The sequence below is a fragment of the Pinus tabuliformis genome, chromosome 4_2 (assembly GCF_031772625.1).
Source record: "Pinus tabuliformis cultivar Carrire ecotype Pingquan chromosome 4_2, CPIR1, whole genome shotgun sequence".
In the NCBI taxonomy this organism is placed as follows: domain Eukaryota; kingdom Viridiplantae; phylum Streptophyta; class Pinopsida; order Pinales; family Pinaceae; genus Pinus; species Pinus tabuliformis.
The window spans coordinates 1,058,784,221-1,058,798,664 of record NC_142304.1 but is presented as its reverse complement, the minus strand read 5'-3'; the positions used below and the strand labels follow the sequence as shown (position 1 = coordinate 1,058,798,664).

The window sequence follows — 14,444 nt, the reverse complement described above, 5'->3', positions numbered from 1 at the left end:
CATCAGGTTCACATCATGTGATTGTACAATTAACCAAAATCTTTACGTGGTATGAATCCTTTACCAAAACACTATTACCAGATTCAACCAATGAAGACCGTTAAAAATATTTACAGACCCACAGACATACGATTTGGTCCTGAGAGGTATTATTTGCATGCGCTTGAAGTAAGGCATAACTTACCTGAGATAGAAGGTTAAAGGCAATTACCTTCCTTTACTGTGCTTTCTCACTCATTGAGGCAAACACGTTCACATGCCTGAATCATGCTAGGTAAGGTCATGAAAGTCAACAACACGCTCTTCTCGAGGATAGATAAATCTAACCATAAAAGTAAATGTGTAACATATCTGTCTATGACAACAAAATTACATAGTGCAAGATACCCAATCCTCCCATGGTGGAACACTGATAGATTGACACTTTAAAACTTGACACAAAGCCTATTAAGCACTATATATTAAAAAAAAGTACGATTTCAAAGCCCTAAAAAGTAAACTGTAATAGAACACAACGCACAAGATCAAACTGTTCAAGCCAAACATATCAGAGAACCCAATACGAAGAAGACTGCTAAAGCTTAATCAAACAGAGAAACCAATACATTATGAGCGCAAAAAAAGCTAAAATTGATCACAAAACCTGCCACCGCATTTGTTGTTCAAAACATGTCTCCTAAACGTACATATTTTCCTATCAAATAAAGCATACCCTACCCAATGCAATATAGCAAATCCTGTAACTTATGGAATTTCAAAACTAAACCATCAAAACCCTGGATAATAAAAAACCATCAAAACTCTGGAGAGCTAAAATTGTAGACAACTAAAAACCTTAAAGACAAACGCACTGAAAAAATAAATAAAACTCCACCAGCAAAGGAATCAGGTTCTGATAAGTGTTCCTGGACTTCTCTGCATAGAGGCGAATGGATCTCTTCATCATGGCATTTTTCCCCATAAGAACGACCGAATCCAACCTCAACCCGGCAAAAATGTTCTGCGCCTGCTTGGATCCCACACTGTCCGCAACGGAGACCACCACCTGTGAGTATCACTCCAGCAAATCACAAGAAAACCAGCACTTGTGAGTATTGCTCCAGCAAATCACATATTTTCTTGTTGTACAAGACCTTCTCGGCCTTGGTTCCCTTGAACCCCATTTTCGTGCGACACAGAATGCTCGCGCAGGCTGCAAGAACAAGGCCATCCCATCATGCAGCGTCCTAGGTTGATAGGATGATAGGCTATAGTGGAGGGGTCCTTTTGCCCTTAAGGATAGGGAAAAAATAAGAGACCCTTTCATTGACCTTTAGGATTCCTTTGTTCAAAGCTGTTTGAATGTTAGCCTGTAGATTTGCAACTGAATTGTTTATGCGGAGAGCATCGTGAACTTCAACACTATCCCATTTCTGAAGAGAGGTTCTGATTTGTTTCAGCAAATAGATCAATCTACGATCATCTAGAGAAAAAAAACCAATAATAAGGTGTTGAGATTACATATGAGAATCCCCAAAACAATAAATTTCCTTCAATTGAGTGAAGAGGCTTGAATAAGACCTTGGAATAGCCCATAAGCTTCAGTCATATTGTTTGACATATTACCTAAGCCCCGTGAAAACGAAAAACTTCAACTTGCCATTCAGAAATAACCCCTCTGACCACCCCTAGTTTAAAAAAACAGTTTATTAAACCAACTCTTCACAATTATAATACATATATATCTTAGTAAAATTTTATAATTAATGCTAAATACTCCAATTTATTGTAACAGGAATCGGCGAGTACTCGCGATTCCCAATCTGATCGCCCGTGAAACGATCCGATCCGAAACTCTGCCGATTTTTTCCGATTTTCCTGATTTTGTTGAGTCCCGCCAGTTTTGGGTTTAGGGCTTTCGCTTGGGTTTATCGGTCCACCGCCGACGCCGCAGATCTATTGCATACACCGCAGAGCTGACGCCGCAGAGCCATTCATGATTCCATACACCGGATTGTATCATTGTTGACAATGCATACACCGCAGAGGCATTCCGGAACACGTTGATATATGTCTTGGAACACGTTGAAACAGTCCAAAAGTCTATCTAAACCCTTCAGATAAATGTGCTGCAACACGTTGAAACAGTGTGAAATTATAAATGTAATCCTGATTACGTCTCTCGAGTCAAAGTATCGGGTATGACCAGAGGAAACCCTAAACGATTAAATTATGCTTTATTAAATTGACACGAGACCATGGGTGCTTTGATCGCAGAACACAATAATATTGTAACTTTTAATTCACTAAAACTAAAAAAATATAAAATATTGTAATTTGTAATGTTCAGTTCATTATTATGTACGTCAAAATAAAACTTAAAGGTTTTGGGAAGATTTGTGCTGGACAATTGGTATCATACCATAGGTCTTTTATGAATAATGTTCTTTCTACCATTGATATGTATTTTTATTTCGATTTTTATTTTCCCATTACCGAAGCTTCAATAAGTAATTGGAAATTTGGTGTAATTAAATTTTTTAACGTTTTCTTAGATAATTACGGAAAATGTGGATGAATATTGGAAATTTGTTGTAATTAAATTTTTTAACGTTTTCTTAGATAATTACGGAAAATGTGGATGAATATTGGAAATTTGTTGTAATTAACGTTTACGTTCACTCAGAGAATTTGTTACTTTATTCGAAGAGGTTTGGTATTTAATAAAGTGAAAAAAAAAAAAAAATGGATATTTTGTATGTAATTATATATGTGGTAAATTGCTCTTTTTTGTGTATTTTTATTGTATTGAATTTTTTTGAAATATCACCCGCTTTCACTAAAAAAAACATCATAATTAGAGTTCAAGAGGTCAAGATATCACTTATTAAAAATCAATTATTTCCAATGTGTTTTTTTATGATGGGTATGAGATACTTATTCATTCATGATATTTTGGACATCTATTGATATTATGCATTGTTTGGACATGCCTTTACCGAATATTAATGAAAAATGTTTTTTTTTAATTCAATATATGTGTATATTTTTATTTATTGAATTCAGCGATTTTTTGCAGATCTGATTAAAACTCTTCGCTCTTTTGCCTCGCCAATTTATTGCCAATTCCGAGTCTGGTAACATTAAAAACCCTAATTTCAACTTCAACCCAGAAACCCTAATTTCAACTTCAACCCAGAAACCTAAACCGAGGCAAAACCTTTACGTTCCTCCTCCATCAAAACCACTCTATTCTTCAACTAATTCCTCTTATTTTCCAGTAGCTGTTTACGTTTTGCAGCATGCAAGAGCATTCCATCAGGCACGAAAATGGGTTTCAAAGGGAACCAAGGCGCAAGTCACATATCTTGTCGTAGACAACCTTCTTCTCGGCCTTGGTTCCCTTGAACCCCATTTTCATGCCCCACGGAATGCTCTCATGTCTTCCCAGGCAAGAAGTTGCAGACGGTTATGCATACCATCGGCGGGCTTATTGGATAACAGCAAGTTATGCATACCAGAAGATATTTGCCATGGAGGAACCTATTCATCTAGATATTAGTTTTTATTGTACGAAGGCCAACACTCTAGATGTTCCGGTGTTTCCAGATTTGTAGCAACCATGTAGTAACTATTTATATTTTTAAATGACTCAATTTAATACCTTTATATCATTCAAAAGTTATTAGGGTGAGAGCATCATAGTCCAATGAAAGCAAAGCAGGATAAAAACCCAAAGCAAAGACAAGAAACACTCAAAAAACATAAAACCAAGTAACCATAAAAATCTGGAAGTGCCAGCAGAAAACACAAACTTACCACCAGAAATCGAAACTGCTCTGAAAAAGCCAAGCTCAGGCATCTGTCATCAAGTCCAAACCACTAGATGAAATGCAAACAGACACAAAGAAAAATTTACGGCATTCCTCGCTAACATCTAAACTGTTGATGAAAAGGATTGAGACCAGACCCCACAGAGTAGCACCCTTAATGAAGTGCAGACAGGAAAACAAATGTGCTTGCTTCAAAGATTTAGGGTTTTTACAAATACTGACGCCTGACCCTGTGTCATCAGTTCAATGGAAAATTGGAGGTATAGATGAAAACAGTGTGCATAAATGAATTAAAGCAAATAGTAAAGGCATGATGCACAGCTCCAGCACATCAGCCATCATGGAGTGCTGAGGTAGCAATGTTGCATTACATGGGGAGAGCTTTCAGGGTCCTGTCCGAACAGAATTTATACCAGACTGAATACCATCCACAGGTGAAAAACATCCAGTAAAAGGCAGGCTGTGTCCACTTTTCAACATACATTATTCTGCAAAGTCTAAAAACTAATCAGTGCTTGTCATCGTCGTGCCACTATTATATGACCCTATTTTGTGGAAAATGACCTCTTTAAACTACATTTTCACCCAACAGAAGGAAAGAAAACCACATGTGAAACCATTACAGGAAATAGAGAATTAAAATGCCCTCAGATATATAGAAGCTCGGCATATATAACTAACTGTTTCGATACAAAATTGCAATGATAGAACAAATAAGACTTTGGATACCTCACAAATAACTCGTAAAAGCAACCCAATATAACAGTATCTTCAACTACAGAACGTCAGACTAGACATATACACCTACTTCAAAAAATTATACTAATCTAATCCTCGTGGACTGACACTGCGACAAAATGGAAGAACAGCAGTTGTCTTGAAATTCTCAATTCTAATGATTTGTGCTGTGCAATCATCCAATCTAGTCAAAAAGACTGAAACCCATATCCTCTTCGGACTCTTCCTCTGGCTCAGGTTTCTTTTCCTCTTCCTTTGGAGCAGCTGCAGCAGGTGCAGCTTCTGTAGCACCGGCAACTGGGGCAGCAGCAACTGCAAACTTGCTTGGATCCTACATGACAGAGCAAAATCAAAATATTCAGATAACATACAAAAAGGCATTTTGGCAACAATTTTCATAGTCAATGATAGGAGTTCACAAAAATATTTTATAAGCATTGTCTTTCCAAATTCACCTTCAAATACTCCTTAACTTTCTCGGCCAGTGGAAAAGAATAGTCAAGTTCAATAGCAACTGCTAATACATTCTTGTAACCGTTGATGATAGCATGTGGAACAGCTGCAATTGTGGGATAACTGATCGCCAGAGAAAGAGCTGTCACAGTAGAAATACCAGCAGCAAATTTCTCTATTAAATCATCCTCTGTGAGATCAAGAACTTCAGGATCAAATACCGATCCATTGTCGTATACAGACTGCACAATCAATCCATAGGAAAATGGCCGAATGCCAAGCTTTGCCAGCAAAGCTGCCTCGGAAGAACCAACCTTGTCTCCTTTCTTAATAAGCTCCACGGGTGTTATAATTTCAACAGTACCTTTGTTAATCTTTGTGGGAATATTTAACACCTGTATATTATAGAAAGATCAAGAGAACATACTTAAACACAAACTTTAACAAATGTCCAAGAGAAATTGACAGGTATCTCATCGTTTCAGATATGTATATTGGTATTTAAACAGTGCAAGTTATTGTTGCTACTGCTGTCTCGTGTATTTATTAAATGCAAACATATATATATATATATATATATATATATATCAGTAGAGATCCAAAAATATTTTCATGAACATGCTGATAAAATGTCCAAACCTGGAAAAAAGATGTCTGAGATGGATCCAGACCAGTGTTTCCAGGGGGTACCACCACATCAACTGGTGCAACCAGACCAACACGAGCTGGAGCTCCCACCTAAAAATTACGAGATGAATCATGGAAGTATTGCTTTAAAACTGCAGTTCAATAAATATACAAGTACATGACAAAAGAAACATACCTTGTATTTTGCTACCTCCTCCCGCACCTCCTTGAGGTCACCCTTTGTGAAAATAAGACCAACATTTCCCTAAAAAATATTAATTAACAAACAGATTCAGTTTTATGCCTGGAAATATTTGATAACTTTCCAACATAATGGTGAACTGAAACTTTATGATGTCCAGGTTTACTAGGAAGTTAAAGAAAGCAAAAACACTAGGGGCATAATTGCATTGAATAATATTATAAAACACAAAAATAAACAACAAAATTTGAATGGCAACACATAAAATAACCTTTTAACACAACAAGGAAAACAAAGTACACAAGAATTTCAAATGTGAATAGAACAAATATCAATGCAAGGATAATCTTGAGACAGATAATGTGGGCTAAGTACCATCTTCATCAAAATCAACGAGCACCCAACAAAATACATTTACAAAGGAAAAACATTTGAAACCAAGTACTTCATCAGAGATTCAGAGTGACATGCAAGTTAATGCAACCAACTATGTTGTCTTTCTATAAACAAAATTTTTAAGGTTGTATCGCATCATATGGGCTTTGCCAATGCTGGGTTATCTCTATGTGTGTATTTCAAGGTTGTATCCAATCAAGTGGGCAAAGGCCAATGCTGGGTTATCTCTGTGTGTGTATTTCACTTACAGATTGAATATAATGAGCAGAAATAAGTATTGCACGATACATTCTTAACTTCATATGGTTAGTAAACCCCTCAACAGTCCGTAGTGCAAATTGTTAAAAAAACAACCTTCCGTAGTTACAAATTGATAAAATATTAACAGTGCCGCTCATAAGTGAGAATTTAAATCACAATTCCAAATTTAGTTATGTTGATGTGTTTAGCACAAGAGTATAATTTCGATTTACACTTTTACATGAAGGTTGAGATTTCTGTCAAGGTGAAAGCAAACTAAATTTGACTGAAGTATCGTCACCACTTTGGTTTAAATAAAATCCATTTCTTCATCCAGGTTTTGTGTGCTTTTACAGTCTCCGTGCACTTCAAAAGTAAACAATTTAGCCAATGCTTTTAAAACTAAACTCAAAAGATCCCTATAATGTTTCCAAACTTAACATTTTAACATTATTTACTATTTAGATATCATGTTAGCTGACCCAATTGGTTTTTATTTAAATTATATTCAATATCAACTACAACCTCATCTACACTGGATTAAAGTCATATTACAACCCTAAAGTGAAGTCAGAACTATATATTTTCACCTTTCAGTGGCTGAGAATCTAATTATCTACAGATGTTTCAAATATATTCTGCAACGACTCTCGTGCTGATGGCACAGGTACAAAACGCATCTGGTTCGCATGATGTGATTGTACAATCAACCAAAATCCTTATGTGGTATGAATCATTTACAAAAACACTATTCCCAGATTCAACCGTTGAAGACCGTTAAAAATATTTACAGACCCACAGACATATGCTTTGGTCCTGAGAGATATTATTTGAATGAGCTTAAAGTAAGTGAATAACTTACCTGAGATAGAAGGTTAAAGGCAATTATCTTTCCTTTACTGTGCTTTCTCACTCATTGATGCAAATATGTTCACATGCCTGAGTTATGCCGAGGTAAGGTCATGAAAAGTCAACAACAAGCTCTAATTGAGAATAGATATCTTACAATGAAAGTAAATGTGTTACATATCTGTCTATGACAACAAAATTGCAGTAGTGCAAGATCTCCACTTTTGACACAAATCAAATATATGTGATGTTGGATACCCAATCTGGCCATGGTGGAACACTGATAAATTGACACTTTAAAACTTGATACGAAGCCTATTAAGCACATTCTATTAAAAAAGGTACGATTTCAAAGCCCTAAAATGTAAACTGGAACAGAGCACAACGCACACAATACCTATCAAACCAAATACAACAGAGAACCCAATACGAAGAAGACTACTAAAGCTGAATCCAATAGAGAAACCAATACAATATGAGCGCAAATAAAACTAAAATTGATCACAAAACATGCCACCGCATTTGTTGTTCAAAACATGTCACCTAAACGTACATATTTTCCTATCCAGCAAAGCATACCCTAACACAATGCAATAGCAAATCATGTAACTTATGGAATTTCAAAACTAAACACTCAAAACCCTGGACAATTAAAAACCATCAAAACTCTGGAGAGCTAAAATTCTAGACAAACTTAAAGACAAAGGCATTGAAAAAATATATAAAACTCACCACCAGCAAAGGAATCAGGTTCTGATAAGCTGTGTTCCCGGACTTCTCTGCATAGAGCCGAATCGATCTCTTCATCATGGTATTTTTCCCCATGAGAACGACCGAATCGGGCCTCAACCCGGCACGAATGCCCTGCAACTGCTTGGATCCCACATTGTCTGCAACGCAGATCAGCAACTGTGAGTATTGCTCCAGCAAATCACATATTTTCTTGTCGTAGACGACCTTCTTCTCGGCCTTGGTTCCCTTAAACCCCATTTTGGCCCCCCACTTTCGTATACGCGATTACGTTCTTCGTTGTACCAAAGGAAGCACCAGAAGCATGGTACGCAGTATTCGTTCGTTGGTAGAGAAATAAAAAGTTATTTAAGAAAATTTCTCTATATTGCTACTTTGACCCCGAGCTTACAGGAGCGCACCAAGCCCGTAAGACCATTTTGAAGCTGTTGCCCCGACTCAGCCGCAACCACGGAATGCACTCGAATCGAATCTATGGTAGGTATCAATAAACCCTAAAATCTATGATATGTGTCAATAAACCCTAATATTCTAGAGTTTATAACTAGTTATTGCACCTAGAGGTGCAAAGGAAAGCCCTATGGGAGGAGGGAATGTGGAAGGTAATAGTTTGAAATCTGTTATACAGTGATGTGTGGTGTGGCGGTTGAGTTTGTTGGGTGAAAATCCAACAAGGTGAGGGGTCAAACCATATTGAGTATATTATCCTGCTATGGTGTGCAGCACAAGGAGTAGACTTATCTTATCTGTGAGTCTCGGCTATTGCCAAAATCATAAGAAATTAGTATATCTGCTTGCAGGTTGTTGGATGTGCTCTTGGTGTTATAGTGGCAGCGACAAGAATTGATCCTGGGCAGGTTGTTGGATGTACTCTTGGTGTTATAGTGGCAACTATGAGAATTGATCTTAGGTCTTCCTTAGATTAGGATGTACTCTTGGCGTTATAGTGGCAACGACAAGAATTGATCCTAGGCAGGTTGTTGGATGTACTCTTGGTGTTATAGTGGTAACTATGAGAATTGATCCTAGGTCTTCCTCAGATTAGGTCTAGCAGTTACCGATTCACCCTGTGCCTAAAAAAAAATAGCTTGCAATTTGTTTTTGTGTGTAGTATTTAGAGGTTAGACAAGTTATCTAGGTTGAGGTGGGAAGGAACGTCTCCTATGCGATGGGGAATGTGGAAAGTAATAGTTTGTATTATTTTGTGTGTGTAGTATTTAGAGGTTGCACAAGTTATCTAGGTTGAATGGTTGCGACGAGCTCATTTAGGGTAAAAGCTTTTAAGAACAAGAGTCTAAAATAGTGTGAGTCATCACTGACGAAACACCTTATTTAATGATCTAAACTACCCCACATCCAACTCCATCTTAAGTGTACATATGGCCCTTACATCTAACAACCCTGATTTATGGATACCATGCACATGAAATATGAAATCATGTTGTGGTTGACATGGTTATCCTAAAGTAAGAAATATGATTCATTGTGTTGGTGGTTCTCGTTAAATGACCCAACCAATTCATAAAGAGGTTTGTTATATACACATCAGGTTGAATAACCATTTAAGCTCCCCTTTGAGGTAGACATTTAATAGAAGTTTTTATGGTCTTCTTTACTTTCCAAAGGCAATATCATTAACACAGAAAAGTGATCCACTCCTTGCTTATCAATATAATTTAATTAAGATCGGAGTCTTCATCTTGAATCCTACTCATGGCAAGGTTCTTATAACACGTAATGTTAACAATAATTCATTGGTTATCATTGTCAAAAGAAAATGTCATTAAAAGCCCTGCGACCACCATGGTTTACCAAAGTATGAATCTAGTCTAATTGATATATTTAGCAACCCATTATTAAGCATGATCTATCAAAGGATATGAAGACAAGAAAATGAGGAGTGATCATCATTTGCACATAGTTGGACAAACACAACCCATCTTTCAGATACAAGCCAAAATCCATAATCAATCATGATCAATCAAAGTGTATGAAGATAGAAAATTGAAGATAGAGGAATAAGACGATTGCCATACTCAAAACTCCTACTTAGGTGTTTCATACAACCATCTACGAGACAAAGTAAAATCTAGCCTCGTCATGCTTACATGTCCAATGTCCAACATAGTTACGCATGTGTCTCACACAACCACCTATAAGGCAAAGTAAAAGCTCGCCTCTCCATGCCTATATGTCTAGTGTCCAACATAGTTGCAATAGGGACGTGATCTTAAACAACATAAACAAGTTAGAAGCATGGAATATGGAGCAAGACGAAATCCTCCAAAGTCATGGAAAATCTCTAGCTTTGAAATTGTACATATCAATCAAACAGATTATGCATAAATAATTCCACCTAGCATAAATGGTACTATGCAAAGTATTGGTTTAATTCATTGTCACACCAACATTTACAGAGTGATGTCAATTTATTCCATTTCTGATCTAGGTGGCCACCTGCCTATTCCACTTGGACCCCCACCATTGTTTCTTTCAGTTTTTTAGTTTCCTTAATTATAGCACAATTTACTATTTTTGGCAGTTTTCCGGGTCTTGAACTTTTGGAGCCGTTCTAAGGCTTAAACGACGTTTTTTGGAAAAATCATTGGTTGGCGAATATGGGTATTTAACTCAATATTCACTGCCATCATTTGTAGTCCTCGGATATATTTTTCTCACGAGGTATCGTATGGGTCAAACGGAGATCGTATGCCAAAGTTATGACCCTGGGAAGTTGATGTACCAATTTACCCCAACGGGGCCCATAGTTCGGTGTTTCATCTCTTAGGGTTAGGTTTTTTGATGATTGGGGTTTTCCATTGTTTCTCAATAATAAATAGGTCTTCAAGCCTCATTGTAACACAATTCATAGGCATGTAGTCGATACATCTCTTCTCAAAGATAAGCTACCATCGTCCGAGCTAGTCTTTTTTACATTATGTTTGTAAGCATACTTCAGTATTTCATATTAATGAAATGAAGTTTTATTTCGGTTGCATCTTTGTATTTATGGTTATCTCTATAATTTTTTGTGTTCCTGTTCAAATTCATATTAATTTCCATCATCAAAAAACAATCCAAACACTCCTAGAATTGGACAACGACAATTTAATTTTATCATATGCTCATTCACATTGTGTTTCGAGACAATATATGGAGATTCCCTGCCAATTTAAAATATGATATGTGTGTCATCATTCTGAATCTTTAGAGTATCAATAAAGGATATTATGTATCTTCCAATTAATGGTACCAATTTGATTTACTTTATTTATTTTAAATAAAAGGATATATTTTCATTCAATCTTTTTCATGATAAAATTTTATATAAATATTTGTATTTTTTATTAACAAAAATGTAATCATATAAGGGTTCCAATTATTGACCTTATTGAGGTCAATTAGAATTGGTTTATTTATTTATTTTATGTGAAAGATATATTTGTATTTAATTAATTAAATGCAAAGGATTTTCTTTTATTTTAAAATGAAGATATTTTCATAAATTAAGATGAAAATTTGTATGTGTAATTTTATTTTAATTGACAGTAGTGTAATTAAATTTCAATGGTTTGAAAAGTATATTTTCATTCAACTTTTTATGATGAAAATTTGTACAAATAATCTTATTTTAATTGATAAAAGTAAATCAAACATACTTTATAAAAATTATATATTCTAAATAAAATATTTACTCTTCCAATTTAACAATATTTAAAGTTAACAAACCATATATAAATTGTAATTTTAATACAAAATAAGAATATTGATATGTGGTAATGTTAAATGTAATATTCTTATGGATTATATGCATATTATGAATAAGAAATAAAGATGATGAACACTAAACAATATTCATTTTTGTTTTTTTGAAGAGTTTTATAATGTTTTAGATGACAATGTAAAGTTGTAGACACAATGTTATAGTCAAATATTTTATTGGACACCTCTATAAAAGAGGAATTGTTCAATGTCTCCATATAATAAATGCACATTACAACTTATATTTATATTTCTAATATATCATAATTATGTTTGACCATGGGAGTCATGTTGTTGATCTCATTAGAGGAGAAGAAATAGTCCTAAACCTCGAGGCCTTCTGTGGGTTGTGGAATCCATGAATTTTGTTTTATATTGATCTGGAGGGATCTGTCGGATGATAGGAATAAGCAGCACCACGGCCAAGGGTTGTAGCTTCTCCTTGTTTTTTGCCTTGATCCATTAATGTGCCTTATATAGATGAATCAATATACAGTAAATTGAATATGCAACCTTTTGTACTATGCCATGTGTTCTCAAAAAGTGAATCCTTGGCTTAAGTTGTGTGTTGTGAGTGATCGAGGGAATAATGTCTATGAATTCTATATGGAGGTTGGGTTCTGGATGATCGCAATTATTGTTTACCCGAATTGAAATTGTTATGTATTGTTTCTTATTAGGCAAAGTTTTGTATTCTCCACAAAGAAAATTACTTCTGACCATTGAAAATGCTAGTGTATCTTTGTGGGTGTGAATGTTTCATGATTTTGTCTTGGCCTTTTTCTATGGTATGTTTTAGAATAGATCCATTTTAACCCTTGAAGGATAAAAACAATGTAAACTTTGAAACGGGAACCCATACTGTTACCTGTTTTGTAGAGATAGCAAAAAAGTGACCCAATTTCGAAAAGGGGTTATACAGAACACACATGTGTTTTTTAAAGCTTAGTTTTTGTCACTAATTTTTTTTATGTACATTGCGTTTTATAATGGTAGTGTTTTTTATGCTGATTCAAAAACGTGGTAATTCTGCACCAGACTATTTTTTTAAAAGGTTTTTTTTTTTACGTTTTTGATTTTCTAATGTATGAAATGTAAATAATTATTTTGTAAACTTAATAATTTTTGAAGTGGTCTTTTTCTTCATATTTTCTTGTTTTTATTTTAATTTTATTTTTTTGTAGTGAGGTTTTTATTGTTTCGCATATTTAAAAAAGAAGGTTGATATTTTGAATTTTCAATATTCTACATATTTATACATTGTTAATTAATTTTTCAATCCACAAGAAATAATTGTTTCTAAAAAACAATATTTTCTAACAATTGACATAAAAATAGCCATTTTTAACATAAATATAATTAAAAAACTACACGTTTTGATAATTTTTTGCTACAATTGACATGCGAAAATCACAATTTTTATACGAAAATTTTAACTAAAAATAGTTAAATAATAGTTTTTTTTTATGAATTTCATATCAAAAAAATAATAATAATCACTTTTTTTTCAAAAAATAATGGTTAACTTAAAAATTAATGTGAAAATCACATATTGCAAATATTCAACGCATAACAACCTTAATTGAGTGTATATTCTTCTCATAAAATGTCAAAGTCAAAACATTGCAAGTATAACTACTTAATAGTTACAAAAAATGAGCTTGATTTCCAAGCATAACTTAAATTTAATCAACAATGTCAAGTAATCCAAACTCTTCGTCCTCTAGAGTTTCATCATTGTTTTCTTCCTCAATATTTTTCTGCTTCCTTTTGCTCATTTTCGTCTTCTAATGGATCTTTCATGTCTGTTAATCTCCCAATGTATGTCTTTCCAAACATCCCATGTAATGGTGGTTGAGGTTCCTTTGCCTTTTTTGTGACACGTGATTCACTAAAGTCCCCTTTCTTCAACCCAATTTCTTGCATTGCATCTGGAAGAAATTGAAGAGCATTAATTCTTTGCTGAATGAAATTGCATTGTAATGGATCTTTTTCAATTGCAATGCAATTTCTTCCTTTTTGAAGGCAACATGCTAGTATTGTACCTAGTTATCAAGCACAAAATAAATAATGAAGTAAATTAGTACAATGACATATTAATTAAAAAAATAACATATTGAATATGCTTGAACACTGCTAAATCGCTAACCTAGCTGCTCCGCACCTCTGAGCTGCCTCCTACCTCCTCCCCGCCTGGCAGCCCCGTTGCTAGGCCTCCTCGCTCTCAGCCTCCTATCAGGGCCGCCTCCATCCCTCCTTCTCGGCTCCCCCCTCCCTTTTCTGAGTGAACGGCTCCTGCTGCGACCGGGACTGTTTGCTGCGAACAGACATGCCGCCCTCAGGGGGCCCGGAGCCATTGGACCCTCCCCTGCCCCCTCCACCGGAAGTGATTGCTTTCAAAGCAATGATCGACTCGAACTCCAAGCGCCAGCCCTCAGCCAGACAGCAGAAATTTGTCAAGAAGATGGATTCCATACCATCGGTAGCTCTCCCTGAAGAAGAAACCTGCAAAGCAGCTCTAAACCTTGCTGAGAAAGGCCTCATAGGCCAGTTCACGGGTCTCTGGCCCTCGCCTAAGTCGGTAGAGGAATGGACTCAAAGGAACTGGAAGCCGT

General features: G+C 35.4%; 1 protein-coding gene and 1 long non-coding RNA gene across 2 annotated transcripts; both read right to left on the bottom strand.

Annotated features, from left to right (window-relative positions):
• Positions 1–267: 267 nt before the first annotated feature.
• On the bottom strand, positions 268–2,565 carry LOC149173245 (uncharacterized). Its single transcript, XR_016259109.1, has 2 exons — positions 1,561–2,565; positions 268–1,462 (listed from the first exon to the last, which is right to left on the bottom strand). It is a non-coding gene; the product is annotated as an uncharacterized LOC149173245 (long non-coding RNA).
• A 1,876-nt stretch (positions 2,566–4,441) lies between these two features.
• Positions 4,442–8,548, bottom strand: LOC149173244 (large ribosomal subunit protein uL10-like). Its single transcript, XM_089424547.1, has 5 exons — positions 8,050–8,548; positions 5,827–5,895; positions 5,643–5,741; positions 5,006–5,398; positions 4,442–4,881 (listed from the first exon to the last, which is right to left on the bottom strand). Exons 1-5 carry the CDS (start codon positions 8,305–8,307, stop codon positions 4,735–4,737), a joined length of 966 nt encoding a protein of 321 aa, XP_089280673.1. The 5' UTR covers positions 8,308–8,548; the 3' UTR covers positions 4,442–4,734.
• Between the last annotated feature and the right edge of the window lie 5,896 nt (positions 8,549–14,444).